This window comes from Equus przewalskii, chromosome 8, assembly GCF_037783145.1.
Source record: "Equus przewalskii isolate Varuska chromosome 8, EquPr2, whole genome shotgun sequence".
In the NCBI taxonomy this organism is placed as follows: domain Eukaryota; kingdom Metazoa; phylum Chordata; class Mammalia; order Perissodactyla; family Equidae; genus Equus; species Equus przewalskii.
Genome location: NC_091838.1, coordinates 75,129,585 through 75,147,483, shown reverse-complemented (window position 1 = coordinate 75,147,483; position 17,899 = coordinate 75,129,585). Strand labels below are relative to the sequence as shown.

At 48.2% G+C, this 17,899-nt stretch overlaps 1 protein-coding gene across 1 annotated transcript in view; it reads right to left on the bottom strand.

The window, feature by feature from the left end:
* Positions 1-17,899, bottom strand: part of TG (thyroglobulin) — a 243,372-nt gene that overhangs the window by 180,634 nt on the left and 44,839 nt on the right. Inside the window, exons 20-24 of the mRNA XM_070632069.1 lie at positions 12,950-13,099; positions 11,087-11,257; positions 6,015-6,131; positions 5,349-5,464; positions 1,886-1,994 (exon numbers count right to left, since the gene is read on the bottom strand). Of these exons, the coding sequence (XP_070488170.1) occupies positions 1,886-1,994; positions 5,349-5,464; positions 6,015-6,131; positions 11,087-11,257; positions 12,950-13,099 (663 nt within the window). The remainder of the gene's footprint in view (positions 1-1,885; positions 1,995-5,348; positions 5,465-6,014; positions 6,132-11,086; positions 11,258-12,949; positions 13,100-17,899) is intronic.

Below are 17,899 nucleotides of genomic sequence, written 5' to 3'. Positions count from 1 at the left end.
TTTCAGGAGATGAGGAAGGAAAAAAAAAAAAAACTAACACTTAAAAAGAAACACAATTGCATTTTTTAAAAATGTGATGAAAGGCCAAGGTATGGTTTTAAAGAACATTTTAGGGAGGAGTTACTTGTTTTATTGTGGTTTTCCTTTTTAGAAAATAATCTCTGTTATTTTTAAAGATGGATAGTAAAAATAATTGGAATACACACTGGGGCAGAAATTCGAGTAAGCCTGGGCACAGATGAGAGAAATCCGAGCTCTGCTGGACTCCCTTCTCCCAGGGGAACCCTCCCCGGAGACAGGATGGAGGCATTTGGTGAAAGGAGGACGAGAGCCAAAAAAGCACAATCATTCATCCCTGCTGAGGACTGCCACCAAGGTCAGCTGAGGCTGCGTGCCTGGGCCTTGGCATCCTCGCCACTTGCTGCCAGCTGTTCACAGCACAAGTCTGAGGCTGCTGGGAGCTAGGCCACCTGCCCTGAGTTAGGGACCTAAGAGAATGACACACCTGCTACCCTTCATTCCAACCCCCAAATCCTTGTTCAGGCCCCTTGGCTGTCTTCTGGTCCACAGCCATGGCCTCAGGTCATCAGGAAACTTTTTAGCAAGAATGAAAATGATCGCACAGACATCCTGCACTTGCTGTTTACCAAGTGCCACACGCTGTTCTGAAAGCATCCCAGGCATCACCTCGTTCTGACCTGCTGATCACCTCGGTTCACTTGTGGCTCCTATTTAACTAAGGAGGAATCACGGAAGCCCAGACTCTCAGGGAATTTGCCCAGGATCACCCCGCCTGTGCATGGCAGAGCTGGGGTCAACCCAGGCTGGAGGGTCCAGCGCACTCACCCTTAACTCCGTGACATGAGGGCCCGGGGAGCAGTGACTAGTGAAGGTGTCACAGCTTGTCGTGGCCCAGGGCTCACAACCCTGCATTGCTGTCACCTCTCTTGGTCCTGATGGAGAGGAGGCAGGAGGCGAGCAGGACAGGGCAGAAGTGCACAGGCCGTAGGATTCAGGGGGACTCCCCACTTCTCCCACACGTGCTACAGAGACAAGGAGGGCTTCCCTGCTCGCCCTCTCGGAGGCCCTCTGTGCAGGGGAATTCAGACACACGTAGGTTCAAACCCAGCTCCCCAACTTACTAGCGGTGTGACCTTGGGCAACTCTCTTAATCTCTCCAAGTCTCAGTTTCCTCATCTATAAAATGGGGACTATGATCCCGTTTTTGCCTTCCTCCAAGGATTTCTGTGAGGGTGGCATGAAGGGATGTATGGGGAAGTGAGTTATAAGCTGTAAAATACGATACACCTGTGCTACTCAAGGTGTGGTCCAGGGACCAGCAGCTTTGGCATCCCTGAGAGGTTATTTGAAAGGCAGAATCTTGGCTCTACCCCAACTTATTGATTCAGAATCTGCATTTTTCCAAGCCCCCAGATAATGGGCATGCACATTGCAGCTGGAGGATGTCCTATGTGTAGGACGATGAGAAAGAAAGGCTTGGAGGTTTGGACTGGTTGTGAGGAGGTCTGACAACTTCTGGGGAGGGTGGAGACCAAAGGGAGAGAAGAGTGAGGCTCCACGAGTGGGAAGGCCCTAGAGGGGGGCTGCAGGGAGCCTAGAACCCATACCCCAGGTGGAGATGCTCCCCACCTCCCAGGCAGCCTCATGGGCTTGCATGGGGCACACGGTCTGGACTCTGCTGGGTTCTGCCAGCAGCCTTTGTGTCTGCTCTGCAATTTAGCTCCTCACCTGCAGAATGAGCCTCCCCGTCCCCTGGGCTGGGGGCAGCCTGGCCCCTCCCTAAATGTGCCCTGCTGGAAAGCAGCTCCAAACACTGAGCAAGTCAACCACTGAGGCCCCGAGCCATCCAGCTCGGCCAACCTACCCTTTTTCAAATACACCGCCAGAGAGCCTCCATCCCCGCTCCTCACTTGCACCTGGCACCTGAGACTTCCAAAGCCAGTGGCCTCCGAGTTCCCCAACGCTTCTCGATCCTGAAGATGGAAAGAGGCTGCGTTATCATCCTGTGATATATAAGAATTCAATTCAACAAACATTCATCAAACTCTAACCAAAGGTAGGCCCTGGGGCTGCAAAGATAAAAAAGAGACATTTCCTGCTCGTTAGTTTCTCCCAGTCCATTGGCGGGACACAGGCATGAAGCAGTAAATTCCAGCCCAGAGCGTTAGCTGGAAAGATAGGTGTAATTAGAGAGGAGGTTAATTACAGAAGAGGGAGTGATTAATTCTATCCAGAAAGGGGAGCAAGAAAATTTTCCCAGAAAAAGTAGATCTGGGTGGGGTACTGATATATAAGTAAGAGTTCGTCAGGTGGAAACAAGAGAAGGGTGATTTTAAGCAGGGCAAACCGCAGAAATGGAGACCCGGAATTCCACGGGTATTTCGAGAACTGGGTCCAGTGGTTCTCGGGGCCTGTCAGTCGTGACAGGGGAAGCGGGGAGAGAAGAGGGGGAGGCAGGAGGCAGCTCATGGAAGGCCTGGGAGGCTCATGGCCGGCATCCCGTGAGGACCAGGGGGAGGTTCTTAAGCTTGGAAACAAGGAGGTCAGACTTCCAAAGGTCTTGCCGTTCTCACTCACCTCTGATCTCTCTTTCTGACTAGTGCCGGCACTCTTGGCGTGCGGGCGTGGAAGGATAAATCAGTCTGTATCAATCTGTGTTTTTTCCCCTTATTTTGCCTTCTTCCTCAAAGGCCTGACTTTGAGTTTCCTGGTTGTGGGAATTTGGGGAGGGCAGGGGCTAAGGCAAAGCTATGCGAAGGCAACAGCTCTCCCTGCCTTTTAGAAAGCCTGAACTCACGGACAGATGATGGCCTGGGGAGGAGGAAGGGCCTTTGAGGGGAAAGATTCCAGCCGACTGAGGAGGGTCTCAGACAGGAGGAACCCTCGGCCTGTCTGTGGTCAGGCCCTGGCAGGGGTGGGGGAAGTTTTTGGGGGGCTAAACCCCTAAGCTTGGGGCCACTGCTTCGGCAAGAGTTCCTTCCACCTAAGCCTGGCCCAGACACAAGGGTGCCGTGGAGCCTGAAGCAGCGCTGGGACTGCAGCCTCAGCACCGGGCTGTGTGGATCAGTGGTCAACACCCCCTTGCCTGTGCCTTGGGATGAGGAGCCTCACTGATGGTTGAGATGGACCTTCCCGCTGACGTGATGTGTGGATAACCACGTGACAGCAATGGTGACAACTGTAACAAAGGTCACTGAGCATTGGCTTGGCAGCAGAAACTGTCCTGCGAGCTTTTCCTGTCCTCACAGCAATCCTGGGAGGCGGCTGCCCCTATTACCCCACATCATAGACGGGGGCCCTGAGGAACCAGGGGGCGAAACGGCAGCGAGCAAGTCATGGGGCTGGGACTCGAACCCAGGCAGCCCCACTCCAAAGCACCTTCTTAACGACTGCCCTGGCAAGACAGGGTCTCTCATGGGTTGAGGAGTTGGAGGTAGAATTCGCGCCTTTTTGCTTTTTTATAAAAAACGGAGTGTTGTATTTCTTGCAGACTGAAATCCACACTTACTAAACAAGCAGCTGTCAGATATCGGAGGATCAAATGATCAATAACCCAATACGTTTGCCAGAGAAATGCCGGGTGCTTAGCAAGCACTCAGTAAATGCCAGTTATTTTTGTATTATTATTAATTCTATAAGCTAGGTCTGATCCCTTAGGAAAACAGAAGTAGATTTTCTTTAAATCGGGGATTCCCCATGACTTGGCAGTCACCTAGGGAGCCACGGTCACTGACAGCGACACACAGTGGCAGCTGTGACCTTCAGACCCCTCCATCACAAGGGACCTGAGGGAGTCTGGACAGAGGTGTCCTGTTAGCAGAATCACTCACCATGGACCAGCTAAGATGAGGGAGCAGCGCCCGGAAGCCCATAAAACAAATAAATGGAGCTGGTCTGCACCGCCGGACAGCAGAGGAGGGCAATGCCAAAACCATGTGCTCAGTCCTGATGTTAATGACGGTGAATTCTCGCTGAGTGTCACCCCCTACAAGCCTAGCGCCCCCCGACTCAAGACACCCATTCCCCCTTGATACATCTTACATTAGGTCTGAATCATGACTGTGGAAACAATAAAGGCCACTGTCATGCTCCCCTAAATGCTTTACCCTTAAACTTACAGGAGCCAGCATTTCTTCAACAGTCTACTGCATGTCTTGGGTTAGCTCCTTGAATCCTCACCAGAAGCCTGCCAGTTAAAGACTCCATTTTGCAGATGAGAAGACTGAGGCTAAGGAAACTGCACGTCGTCTAACAGCCCCAAAGTGACGGAGCTGAGATCCGATCCAAGACCCTTCTCTGCCTCTCCTCTAGATCCTGCAACTACAGACCCCAGCTTGAGTCCTAAAATTCAGAAGTCCAACCTCCATGCCCCTTCCAGGATGTCGCTTATGAATACACACTCACACGCCAGCACAGGTACATGGACAAAGGGCATGCAATGCACCAGTGTGGGTGATACTGCAAAACTGCTAACAAATCTGCATGCCCTTAACACTGGAGAAACAAATTGTGTTCATCCATAGAATGGGTTGGTATGCTGCCATTAAAAAGAACAAGGTTCCTTTTTTCAGATGCAGAAAGTTAAATCATACGTGGGGAAATCAAGGTAGAGAAGAATATGTATTATAAAATATTAGCATGAAAACAAACAAAAGATGCTTTTAAACACATAGAAATTTTCCGGAAGGATCCAGGAGAAACTGGAGAGTGAAAACGGAGATTGGCATGTGGGTAGGAGTTAGGGAGCTAGGAGACAGGAGAATTGCTTTTCACTGCATCCCCTTCTGTCCCAAATCATGGGAACCATGAAATTGTCAATACTCTACCAGCTTTGACTTATAGAAACAGCAATTCCATGTGGCTCTCACTAATATTTGACTTTTTCCTTTCTAAACCATAATCAAATTTACTTCTACAATGGAAGGGAATGGTGGGGTCTGGGACTCAGCATGACAGATAGTATTTAGGGCTCTGGACAATGTCCTGTCGCATCCAGTGCCCAAGCTGCCTGATGAGGTAAGTTGGTGGGTAACAGAAGGGGAGTGTTCATCGTTGCAATTCTCTTCTGACTGATTTGTCACAACTGATACTGATTGATACTGCTCAGATCAATGCTCCTTATGTCAACTTCATCCTGAGCCCTCACTGGTCTATTGCAGTTTCAATTTCCCAAAGTCTCATCACTTTGAAGAAACGGAGACTACATGGGATCAGCTATTGACAATCCCATTCCATCACGTGATCGGCCTGGTGTCGGTTCAATCAGAGTTTATGTCTGACGTAGAGTGGACAAGAGGCAGGACCGCCACATGGCTGCCACAACTCACCTGACCAGAAGTCATGCAGGCGATGTTGTCACTTGTCCAAGCATAGAAATCACACGAGACTTCTGATCCCGCCGTGGACACTGTGAGGAAGCTACAGGCTTCATCCAACGCACAGTCTGCAAATACCATGGCCAGTCACCCACCTGTCTCTCTCAGGTGATGCTGAGGACAGATGGACACATACCCCTACTCCCTGCCCCCAAATACACACACACACACACACAAATACACCCACACAAATACACTCATCTGAAACATGGGACAACAGTGACTATTCATGGACGATTGTAGGATGACGAGATAAGCCTTGTAAAGATACATGCTCAATAAATGGTAGCTGTTTTTATCCCTCTCTGGCTTCACAGTTAAAACAGACACCCATATTGCCCCACCCGGACAAACATCTCTATAAGGAACTGGTGCCCTTCTTTCTGCTCCTAACATTCAGTGCAGCATTGTTCTTGGCATATAGTAGACGCTCCAAAAACTCCGAAGTAAAATTATAGGTCAAATGTACATTTCGGAAATCAATTGATTTACAAAGCATTTTTGATAAAGTATATCTTTTCTTTATAGTTTAATGGTTTTATTTGATTTGTCTTGCAAGATCAGTAGAACTTATTTCTATACCTTTCTCCATGTGCCCATCTCGCCACCACCCCTCACCTGCCAAGCACTGTATCAGTGGAGAGTCAGAATCAGGAACTCTGGACCGGACCACCACAGCAACGTCGGCATTGAAGAGCACCTGAGATTCTGGAACCTTCTCAAATTTCTGCATCACTAAAAGAAAAGCAGATTATGAAATTTGACTCTGAAGGTAGTGGGCATCTGCAGAGAAGCCAAAAAAAGTTTTAGGCCAAGAAATGATTTCACATTCGCAGCCCTTGGTCACAAAAACGTCTCAAGGGGAGAAATGCCCTTCTAAGGTAGTTCCAGCATCTGCCTCACATCTAACACTGAGAGCTATTGCTTACCCTGTCTCCTTTTCCTACCTCATTGTCGGGAAGTAAGGAGAAAATGTAATATTATGTTAGTCCTTATAACTCATTTTTTCTCATTGATGTTGATTTTCTATCACATTTATATTTCCCTTTCCTTATCTTTGAGTGCTAAGTATATCTTATAATTATTTTATTGAAGACTTTTTTCTATAAAACAACTTGACTTCTTTCTGGAGAAAGAGGTAAGTTTTACAAAAAAAATACCAATAAAACGTGCATATGGGTTCATGTAAATCTGAAGATGTGCCATGTGGCTCAAGCATTTTTTTATATTACCGTCTGATTTTCTAGTTACCATCAATACCCCTGAGCTCCTGTCTGGTGGGAATAACATCGTCGCATGCTTATGGAACCAGACAAGGTAAGAAAAAGAAAGAAACTGTCTCAAGGCTATGAGACTTGAACTCACTCTTCACCAACTGAGCAAAAAGCACCGTGGGTAACTCTCCAGGAATGAGACTCATTTTACAAGCCAAAGCGCCCAAAGGTGTCAGTACGCTGCAGGGAACAATCAAAAAACAAGCCCCAAAGCACATGAGTACCAGTTTTGAGCCGACGTAACTATAAGCTCAGAAGCACTCATTCTCATACACATCTACTTCTTTATCAAAGGGACTTGTGTCTAGATTGGTTTTCAACACGTCAATAACTTCAAGACCACCCAAATCAATCTTTTCTCAGCTTTCATAGTAAGTGTGGAAAAAAAGTTAATTCCTTTTTGGGATGGGGCTGGGAGAGGGGAGTATTAATATAATAGAAGGCTTCAAAAATGTTGATATAGAAAAAAATCTAATTTTACAAAGTGGCGCTTCCACATTGATCATTGAAGTTGCCAGGTTCATGCGTTCAGCCCCTACTCAGACTTCTGCTCTCACCTCTTCGTCTCTTTTTTATTTTTATGCTCCTTGGCATCTTGTTTGTAGAGACTTCAGGCTCCAGTCCAGCAAACACCATGCTATATGCAGCCCAGTGTCCCTAAGTCTTGATCGGTATAGACCAGAAGCTCACAACACTCTAGGAGACTAAAGAAAACTTGAGACCTCTTTCAGTTTCCAATTAAAGTCTTCCCAGTGGCCATAAATGCAGGTAAAGAATCTGCTGGTTTTCAGAAAAGGGGCACCTTGGTGATAGAGATCTTCACATCGTAGCATTCTATGAAGAAGCCCATTGCCAAACAGAACAGAAACAATCTATGAACTGAGTTGCAATGATTCCATGGAATATTGAGTTTGCTTGCAGATTTATACGTTCTGTTGGTATAATTTCCCTCATACCAAATTTCTACTTAGCAGATATTTACAAATGTCTTGGGGGAAACATAGAATGTCAACATCAGAGCACGTCACCCTATTTGATCATGATTCTTACACAGTGTTTCATGGCTATACATGTACCTGTCTCCTTCCAAGACAAGGAGAATGTTTTGAGAATATCTGAACTCTCACTAGCTAAGATGATGACAGAGATCATAGTTTCCTGTTTATTGGATGGAAGGATGGATGGATGGATGCATGGATGGATGCATGGATGAATGAATGACTGTCAAGATCATTATAACACCAGGAAACCTGGAGGGAACATTATGAAGATGGCATGATTCTGATGGCAGGCATATCCTTCTGTTTGGGCACTTGACGTGATATCTGAAGCCTTTGACACAGGTCAACAAACAGTAGAATTAGAAAATTGGATCTAGTTAAAGGGAAGACAAACTTGAAATATTTCCACTGGCCAAGGGCAGTAAGTAAATGACTAACTGTGAGTAAACAAAGGGTTTACCACAGGCAATAGAGAGAAGAGGACTGCCAGGAGGCTGCAGCAGGAGGGCACCAAGATAGGGAGGCAGTAGGTTCAAGCCCTGATGCCACCACCTCTCAACAGCTCTGTGTCCTGGTGCCCGTTTCGATCTCTGAGAGCCCAGGTTCCTGGTTGTGAGGATTACAGCATGAAGACCTAGTACGCAGTACAAACCCAGTAAATGCCAGGTCGCTTTGCTCGCTGCAAGGACACCCTGCCTAAGTACCAGGGCTTGTAAAATCGGCCACAGGGAATAAGATGGTGGGAGCATCTCCTTCCTTGAAGACCTTTATGAAATGGTTTTGAAGAAGCCCACATAACTGGAACAATTCATTCATTCTGTCAACAAGCGCTGACTGCTACAGACTAGAACAAAAGGGAAGACACAGTTCTAGCCCCCAAGGAGACTGCTGTCTAATGAGGCTAGAGCTTGGGGAGGGGGCTGGGGCGTTCGATTTTACTTATCCCAAGGGCAATGCAGAGCCACTGAAGAGTTTTAATGGGCATTGCATAAACAGAGTCGCCTTTAGAATAATTGCTCTGAAGCATTCTAGAAAAATCATCAGAGAAAAGCAAGACTGGAGCAGGAAGAGGAGTTAGGAGGCAGTGATCCATGTGGGTGACAACCAGGCCTGGACAAAGGCGGGGGAGTGGGGGTGGAGAAGGGCAAATCCCTCTCAGGTAGGTACCTGTTTGGGGGGTTATATAACTGACCTATACGCCTTTTGCTTTCTCAAGAGGACAAAAGCTGAAAAATTAGACCCTCATTCCACCCCGGGGAGAAAGATTCTCTCAAAGGCGAGTGCGGAGAATGCTGAGAAGAGTCATGTGGGCACGCCAGTGGGGGCCAGCGTGTTAACATGGAAATCCTCCTGCACATCCAGAGAGGGAAACTTAAGCTCAGAGCTTTGCATAAGAACCCAAAGCCGCTGAGGAGCAACCTGGAGGCATTCACAAGGCAGCATCTCAGGGAGGCGTCACTGAAGTCGGCAAAGCTGAGCTATTACCCATAAACGCTTCTGATGCCACTGATTAAACTCCTTTCTGCTCTGGACGAACAGGGCGGAACAAGCCATGAAAGCTTTACAAAGAGCGTGTTACAATCCTCAAAGGGGAGCCACTCACAGGAATGCAAAGAGGGCCAGGGTCAATGCAAGCACGTGGGTGGCAATCCCAGAAAGGCCGGGAAGCACCAGGGCCCCGGGCAAGTCCTTCCCCTCTGTGGACACCCTCTCCCTCATGGGTGAAGGGCAGCAAAGGTCTGCCTACCCAAACTCCTAGAGCATCTTCCATCTCTAACTCCCCTGATCGCCACTTCTGCCCAAAAGGAAGAATATGGGGAAAGAAAATAATACGACTTCCACTGGATTTACAGTTTATCCAGGGACAGACACACACACACAATCCTTGGGATTCATTAGCACTTTGCTAGAGAAGGGAAATGATTATTCTGAGCATCAGAAAATGGAAATTTCTCACCTGGATTTTCTCAGATATTTTATGTCATTAACTGCACCCACTTCCCTAAAAAGCACACGGGCTATGTGTGCAAGTGTGCACACGCGCGTGTGTGTTATGTGTGCATGCAAGTGTGCATGTGTGGGTGCGCGTGTGTGTCTGGCGAGGAAGCAGATGAACTAGTAGAAACACAGGTTGGTGCAATGGAAAGAATGCATTTGTGAGTCAGACACACACCGGGTCAAGTTCTAAGTGTGTTGTATCCTGACTACGTGATGAAGATAAGTCATTTAAATATACTTTGCCTCAATTTCCTCAACTAAATTGTTGATAAGAACATAGATAAGAATATCCACTCCTGGGATCCTCTGTGAAGTTGACAGGGACAGCCCACATAAAATGCCTGGCCCCGGGCCTGGCGCATAGTAAGCCCGTGTATGCCAGGCCTCTCCTTACACAGAATCTAAGAGACGCCGGCGGCCAGGGCTTGTCCTGACACGTCAAGGGTGCAAAGCTAAGCCACAAGCCCTTGAGCAGCGAAGGTGACTCTGCAGAAAAGTGGAGCCGAGTCCTGAAGCCTTAGAAGAGGACGGAATTAAAGAACCTTACAGATTGCCTTGGCCGGCTCCTTGTTTAACAGAGAAGGAAACAAGGCAACTGGTATTCATGAGTCTTCAAAGCATTCTGAAATCCTTGTCACCTCTGTTGGGCACGGCATTGCTGACTCACTCAACTCCCCCACAAGTGAGGCATTAATATCCCCATTTTACAGAAGAGGAAACTGTGGAAGGTAATTGACCTGCCCAAGACTACGCAGGCAGTAAAGGGCACCAGGGGGACTAAACTGGTTCTGATCCCACTCCCATCGCATCTAATGTTGCAGGACATCTGTTGGTTCACCCGGGACTTTCCCAGCCATTATCTCATTGAAGAGCTGTGCCTGGCACAGGGGAGCGCCCACTGAATGTCTGTTGTCTTTGTAGGATGAGGTTGACCCTCAGGAGGCTGCTGGGGTGACTGAGGATCAGAGAAGTTGAGCTATTTGCTCTGGGTCACCCAGCAAGTAAATTATGGAACCAGGTCTGGCACTCATGTCTTCCCTCCACATCCCACTGAGGGAAATGCTGACCAGCTTCTCGGAGGCAAGCTGTCCACAAGAAAGGAAACCTCAGCAGGTTAATTTTTTTTTAATTCATTTCTCATGCACGCTGAAGTGTTTAGGGGTGAGGTTTCATGAGGTCTGAAATTTACTTTCCAATGATGATAAATAAAAGAGAGAAAGAGCAAAATGCTAACAAGTTTTGCATCTAGGTGACAGGTATTTGTTCATCCTACTATTCTTTCAACTCCTACATAGATTAAACATTCTCAAAATAAAAAGTTGAAGATAAACACATCTCACGTCTCTCCCTTTCTAGAAAGCCCTGAGAGCACCACCCTCTCCCCAGTAACCTGGCTGATTTAATGGCCTGCACATACTCAGACACAGGGAGTCCGTGAGTGGGGCCTCGGTTTCCGACCATGGCAGCCTCCGCCCCTCGCCGTCCACACAGAAGGCCTTCCCACTGCCCCTGTCCCTCTGGCTGGCTCGGTACTGGCCGTCTTGGTCACACTGCAGGCCCGTCTCATTCTTCTGACAGTCAGTGACGCCTGGGACCAAGAGATGGACACAAGAATCAAGGATGTGCCTCAGGGATCCCCTCCCCTTCCGACTTTGAGGCTCTCGGTTGTTGATCAGACGTCCAAGTCACATGTCTGAGCCAGACACTCTCTAGTTTAAAACTCGTCACCTGACCAAAGGACGATGTCCAGGCTTGCTGTTGGGCCATCACTACGTCCCCTGAGGACATAACCAGAAAGCAGTCCCTCATCGAGAGCCTGACCATGCTGGCACCCTGATCTTGGACCTCCAGACTGTGAGAAATAAACATTTGTTGTTGAAGCCACTCAGCCTATGGTAATTTGTAGACAGCAGCCCAAACTGACTAAGACACGCTTTATAACCACCCTAGGAGAGAGGTATCCTCAGTCCCATCTAATAGATGAGGAAGTTGACTTCAGAGAAGGAAGGTGACTTGGCCTAGGTCACATTACCAGTAGGAGGGAGAGCGGGGATGGAAATGGGTCTGGCTGGTGCCGACGAGCCTCAGCCTCGTCCTCTGTTCCCTGCCATTTCTCCAGCTCCCCTCCATAAACAAGGATCCATGCATCGCATCGATCCCCTTCTAAGAAAGCATTTCCACTGGCAGTGTGATAGCGTTCAAGTCATCTCAAATGACAGTGACTGGAGTCAACGTGTGCAAACTGGAGGTGATGCCCACATGTCAAGGACACTCTGTGTTCCTGGGGAAGAGATTCTTCTCCAGGAGGAATGTCAGACTCCAGCCCAGAATATACCTTCCTTCTATTTTCTTGAAATTTCTGCCTTTTTACCACTGCTCTCCTGATGAAGGAAACTGCCCTGGTCAGAGACGGTGACTTGATCTCTTTTGATTACTTTAAAATTCTAAACACTATTCAGATTTTAAGCAATAGTGGTTTGCCTCATGTTGACATATTTTCAGACTAACATGAAAAGATGCGCAACAAGGCAAGTTCTGGGTCCCTGTTAGGAAAAACCCGACAGTACCCGGGTGACTACTAAGTAACGAGGCCAAGGGAAATCACATGACATATGGGAAGGCCACAGGTACACACAGTCCTTACAAATGCACAGGGCCAGCACGGGAATATGAGCTACACGGCGGCGATGACTGTAGGTGGAAAATGTCTTCCACTTTTCAATCTGATAAGGCTGAGTTACAAAAATCGGAAGTTTCAGAATCAGACAATACCAAGATCAAAGGCCAGCTATGTCACTTACTAGCTGAGTGACGTTAGCTAAATTACTTATCTGAGACATAACCTTCTGATCTGTAAAGCTGTGCCAATAATATTTACCCAGAAGGGGAGCTGGGAAGATAGAATTAGACTACACAGGTAAAATGTGTGAGCTAGACCAGGACAGGGTATTGACATTCACAAATGGGCCCCTTTGACTATTATGCTGTGTATTCAATGGTTCTCAATGGGGGACAATTTTACCCCCCATCCAAGAGACACTTGGCAATGTCTGGAGACGTGTTTAGTTATCACAGCCTGGCGGTGGGGGCATGCTCCTGGCTTCTGATAGGTAAGGGCCAGGGATGCTGCTAAATAAACATCCTGCCATGCATGGGACAGCCCCCCAAAAGGAAGAATTATCTATCCCCAAATTTCCATAGTGCTGAGGTTGAGACACCCGGCTGTGTCTTTGTCACATTGCAGAGTTTCTCTTTCAAAGCAGGACCCTGGAGAACTTACAGTGAGTCTGGCTGAAGGCTCCCGCAGAAAGAGTTGTTCTTCCCAGAGGACAGGGGTCACAGGCCAAGCCACCTGCCCGTTCTTGGTAGAATCCAACGGGACAGGGAATACATCGCTCATCCTGAAAATAGCTTCCTTCAGGACACTGAACTAGAAAAGGTAAACAGAGGGGTGGTGTTAAAGACAAGACCCTTTTACAGTTACAACCTCACGACACACAGGGCATGTGAAATCCTGAAATTAGTTCAAGAGTTCATCCTGTGAACAAACACCCATTGAGAATCCGCTGTGCGTCAGGCTCTAAGAACCAAGGATAAGCTGTGAGGAAAGTAGACAAGGTTCCTGCTCTCCAGGAGCTGGCACGCTAGCAGGATGACAGGGTGTCAGACAAGAATTTCAGATGTGGAGAAGATGAAGCAGATGAGGAGGGCAAGTTGATGAGGAAGGCCCTTCGGAGAGGTGATGCTTGAGACTTGAACGATGAGGAGTACCCCAGGCAAAGACCTAGGAGGAGAGAATTCCAGGCAGAGGGCACAGCAAGTGCAAAATCCTGAGGTAGGAGTGAGTTTGAATTATTCAAGGAATGGAAAGAAAAAAGCCAAACACAGCTAGCTACGAAGCTACAGCTGAGCAGACAAAAGAGAGACTGGCATGAGGTGAGGTTGGAGAACAACGTGAAAGAGGAGGGTCCATCCACAGGTCACCATAAGGACACCTCCCACAGCTAGGGACGTGGCAGAGCACAGTGCGGGGGTGAAAACTTTGAGGTCAGACAGATTGGGTAAAGTCAGTCTCCTCACTATACCTAAATGACTTTGGACTTCTCTGAGGCTCCATTTTCTCCTCTGTAAAACAGGGATTAATGATACTATCTCACTGGAGTGTAGTGATGCTGTACAGAAAGCACATATCATAACGCGACTCATACGTGCTCAACAAATGGTCATTATTTTTACACTTGAGGGAATCCTTCCTTGTAGCCAACCTCAACATCCACTCTGTCCAAACAGGGTGGCCCCTCTCTGCGGGCAATTTCAACAATTCAGCACCATCTCACTTGACTCATGCGGCCTCTCCCTGTTGGTTGGGCATTAATGGCGTTGCTGAGACCTGGGACCAGGGTGAGGTGAGAGAGACGCCCAGAGCACAGGATTTATAGGCCCTCACTGTCAGGCTGTTGGGTTTCTGATTTACTCAGAAATACCAAGTGTGACCCCGAGAGTGAGGACAGCCTTCTGTCTTGCAATAACATCCTGGTTGCCTCCCTCGCCTCATTCTTTGCCCCCGCGCTTACCCTGCACATGTGCAGATTGCCAGCGCTCTGCCCTTCTGATTCTAACACTCCATCCCTCCTGATTGGCTTCCTCTAACATGACATGGGCTGAGAAACCAGAAACTCAAACTGGGGAGACGCATATCTCCTAAGAGTTCTAAGTCCGGGTCCGAGAGCTCTGCCCTGAGGAAAGCACGTGAACTGGGCCGTGCTGGTTCTGATGGCTCAGAGAAGGGGTGGGAGGAAGAGGGCCCTTGTGCTTTCTTTCTTGGGTCAGGGTTGTGTTCCTGAGAGTTTGCCAAGTAACTTCCAGAAGCAGTGAGCTGTGACCCGGTGAAGATGGCACCTGAAAGCTTGCCCACTCTTGGGAGCACTTTCCATGTGCCTGGTGCTCTGCTGGGCACATCATGCACATTACACAGCATGCCCAGGAGTTAGTGTTGTATCCCCATCTGACGGATGAGAAAGCTGAGCCTCCAGGCATCCATGCATGACCCCTTAGCATGCTTTTCTGCAAAGGGCAGTGGCAAGTAAAATTACAGGAAATGCCAAGCACAGTGCCAGGAGTTTCAATGTGCTATCTCACACCCCTATGAGAAAATAGTCGTCCCCATTCTAAACTGGAGAAAACTGACGTTCAAGATCAAGGCTGACCAGGCGGCATGGTGACAGAGGTGGGATTTGAGCTCCATTCTCTCCTAACCAAAGCCTTTTCTCCATCCACCAACTCAAGCACCTTCCTTTGACAAAGACATAAGCACAAACGTGTGGGACGTGCCAGAGTGGAGCCAGTCTTGATTTAACAACTGCTATCTCTAGACTGCATAGATACATGGCATCTGTGAGTAAATCAGAAACTCAAAACACATCTTGGAAACTGAAAGACGTGTTTTCCGGTCTGCCTCGAGCAATTAATATCCTCCCACAGCGAGAGGAGTTTCATTACTTCTATGAGTCAGGTTGTTGATCATCTCTAGTATTTTAACCCCAGTACAGTGACTATTTTTTCAAGCGGTCTCCAGATTCATTGCTAAAGGAAAACAAAACCTTTCAGCCAGCTCGAGGGGCCCTTCCTCCACACCCCGGGCCCAGGCGACAGGGCACAAAGAGGAGAGCTGGGAACGAACTTTTGCAATAAGCTCGCTAAGTTCCGGCCTCTAGACCATGCTCAAGGAAGGTGTGCTCTGTTTCTCTCCGTCTTTGACATCAAGAGTCTTTTCCACGCAAAGCAACGCTTGAGTAAGCCAGAATGAAGTGGCGGCTCAATCTTTATCACCCTTCCCCCACAAGTGGGTCTCAAAGACGCTTAAGTCCACTGCAACAACTGGGTGCTTATCCTTCAATTATCTCTCCAAGAATATCACTGGAAAACCCCTTTGGCTCAGTTTCTTCCTTCTTAAAATGAGACAACTGGGCCTATTTGAGGTTGCGAGTTTCACAAAGCTGCAGGGTTATGCTTTCCTCGAGCCAAACGGTTCCCATGGTGCCCAATAATGGCGGCCATGTTTCCACTGAAGAAAAATATCTGTGAGGAGGCATAACATAAGGAATCCTTTCCTTCCTTAGCCTGCTTCAGTCGGCCCCACACCTGGCCCTGTCACTCTCCAACTTAAAATTCTCCCATGGTGCCCGACCCGGCCAAGCCCCCTCCCATGCCTGAGGCAGGAACGAGGCCTCTCCCACTCTGCTCCCTGCCTATCTCTCTCTCCCCATCTCCTGCCACATTCACCACAGGGCCCTTTCTCCAGCCATATAAACCCTGTGCACTGGCCCCATAAAGCTACACCACTTCATGACTCTCCATTTCTGGAATGTCCCTCATTACTTTAGCATCCTCAACATAGGTGCTCCCACACATACACACACACACACAGGCACACGCGTATCACTTCTTGTCTGCTCTTGTCTGAGCAGCAATTCTGACTCACTTTTCAAGACTCCCTGCCAGCCTCTGCCACCCCAGCAAGCCTCCCCTGACGGCCCTGCCTGGGATGGAACAGCCTTTTTCACATGACATTTTAACTGTCTTTCCCCTTACCTCTCCTCAACGAGGCTGTGAGCTCCCTGAAAGTGGAGCTGGGACTTTTGCTTCCCTGAGTCTGTAACATGGTGTTTGACACATAATTATATTTTGAAAGCTTGGATGGATGCACGGATGGAAAGAAGGAAAGAAGGAACAAGGAGAAAACAAGACATAACATATTACTTTGGAAAAAATCCATAGAGAATAGCTTATGAACTGGTAGCGAATGAATGAAAGTTAATGTTGTCCAGAATAGAAAATGGAAAATCCTGGCAATTTCTCTGGGATTCTTCTTAATGGAGAATTAAGGGGAAGTCTGCCTGGTATGAAGGCTGCCAGCAGATAATTCTGAGGGGAAGCCATATGGCTGGGCTTGAGACAAGAGGGTGAAGGTAACCAACCCCATCAGACCTGTAAACAAAGCCGCCACCCACTACAGGGTCCGTTCCCTGGATAAAGGTGGCCATGTCTACGGAGTCATCAGAGGTGGATATTCCCACTGGTCTCCCAGAGTCACTGCTCTCCAAGGGCATCATCCTGGTTAGCCCCCTGAGATGCCACACAGAAACCCTGCTTCATCTCCACGGGACAATGCTCCGCTTGTAGCCTCACAGCTGTTTTCTAGATGGGCTTCAGAAAGAAATGAGCCAATAAGGATACCAGAAGCCAAGGGAATGGTTCCACTAAGAACCCCCTGTTGAGGGGAGAAACGTGTGATGCAGAGGACAAAACAAAGAATTTGAAATCAGTAGAGCTGAGAGTAAATCTCATCATGGCCAACTGGCAAAACCATTTGTTGAGTTCACTCTGTGCTGTGGGATGTGCCTCCTATCGATTATATTATGCTAGCCAAGCCACAACCTCCATGAAACAAATGTTATTATCCCTGTTTCTCAGATCATGCCTGGTGAGGATAGGCAATGTCCGGAGAACCCACATTTAGAAGGTGTTGCAGCCAGGACTTGAACCCAGGTCTGCCTGACTTCAGAGAGCAGTTTCCTGACACTCTCCACTCTGCCCCTGGCTGCCTCAGCCCTTCCCTGAGTTAGTAATACCTGTCTCTCTGGATCAGAGAACTGCTACAAGGCCCAGCACATATCAGAAACTCAATAATCAATAGATGTGATCACTGAAACCGGAGAAATCCAGGGCTTTCAGCGCTGCTTTTGTGAATTCCATTCTAGACCTTTCTAACCATTTGGAGGAAGGGAGGAAGGCTGAATGGTGTGATTGACCATCTTTGAGAGTCAGTTAAAGGCTGCATCAGTTGACAAACAGAACGTAGGTTTACCTAGATCTGGGATTGGCAAACTACAGCCTGAGGGCCAAATTCAACTCACGCTGTGCTTGGGAAATACAGTTTGATTGGTACACAGACACATTTTTCTCTCTACGATGGATGAGTTGAGTCATTAAGACAAAAACCGTATGGGCTGCAAATATTTGCTCTAAAAGACTAAAATACTTGCCGTCCAGCCCTTTACAGAGAAAGGTTGCCAACTCCTGTTCTGGAGCAAGTGTGCCCCGGGCAAATCCTTTCATTCAGCCCCTTCCCTGGGCCCCGCCCTGTGGCTCCCGCTCTCTCTCTGAAGCCCTGTCACCCTGAGGCCAGGCTCTGATTCCCTGTGCCCCCACTGGTTTACATCCTTCGGGC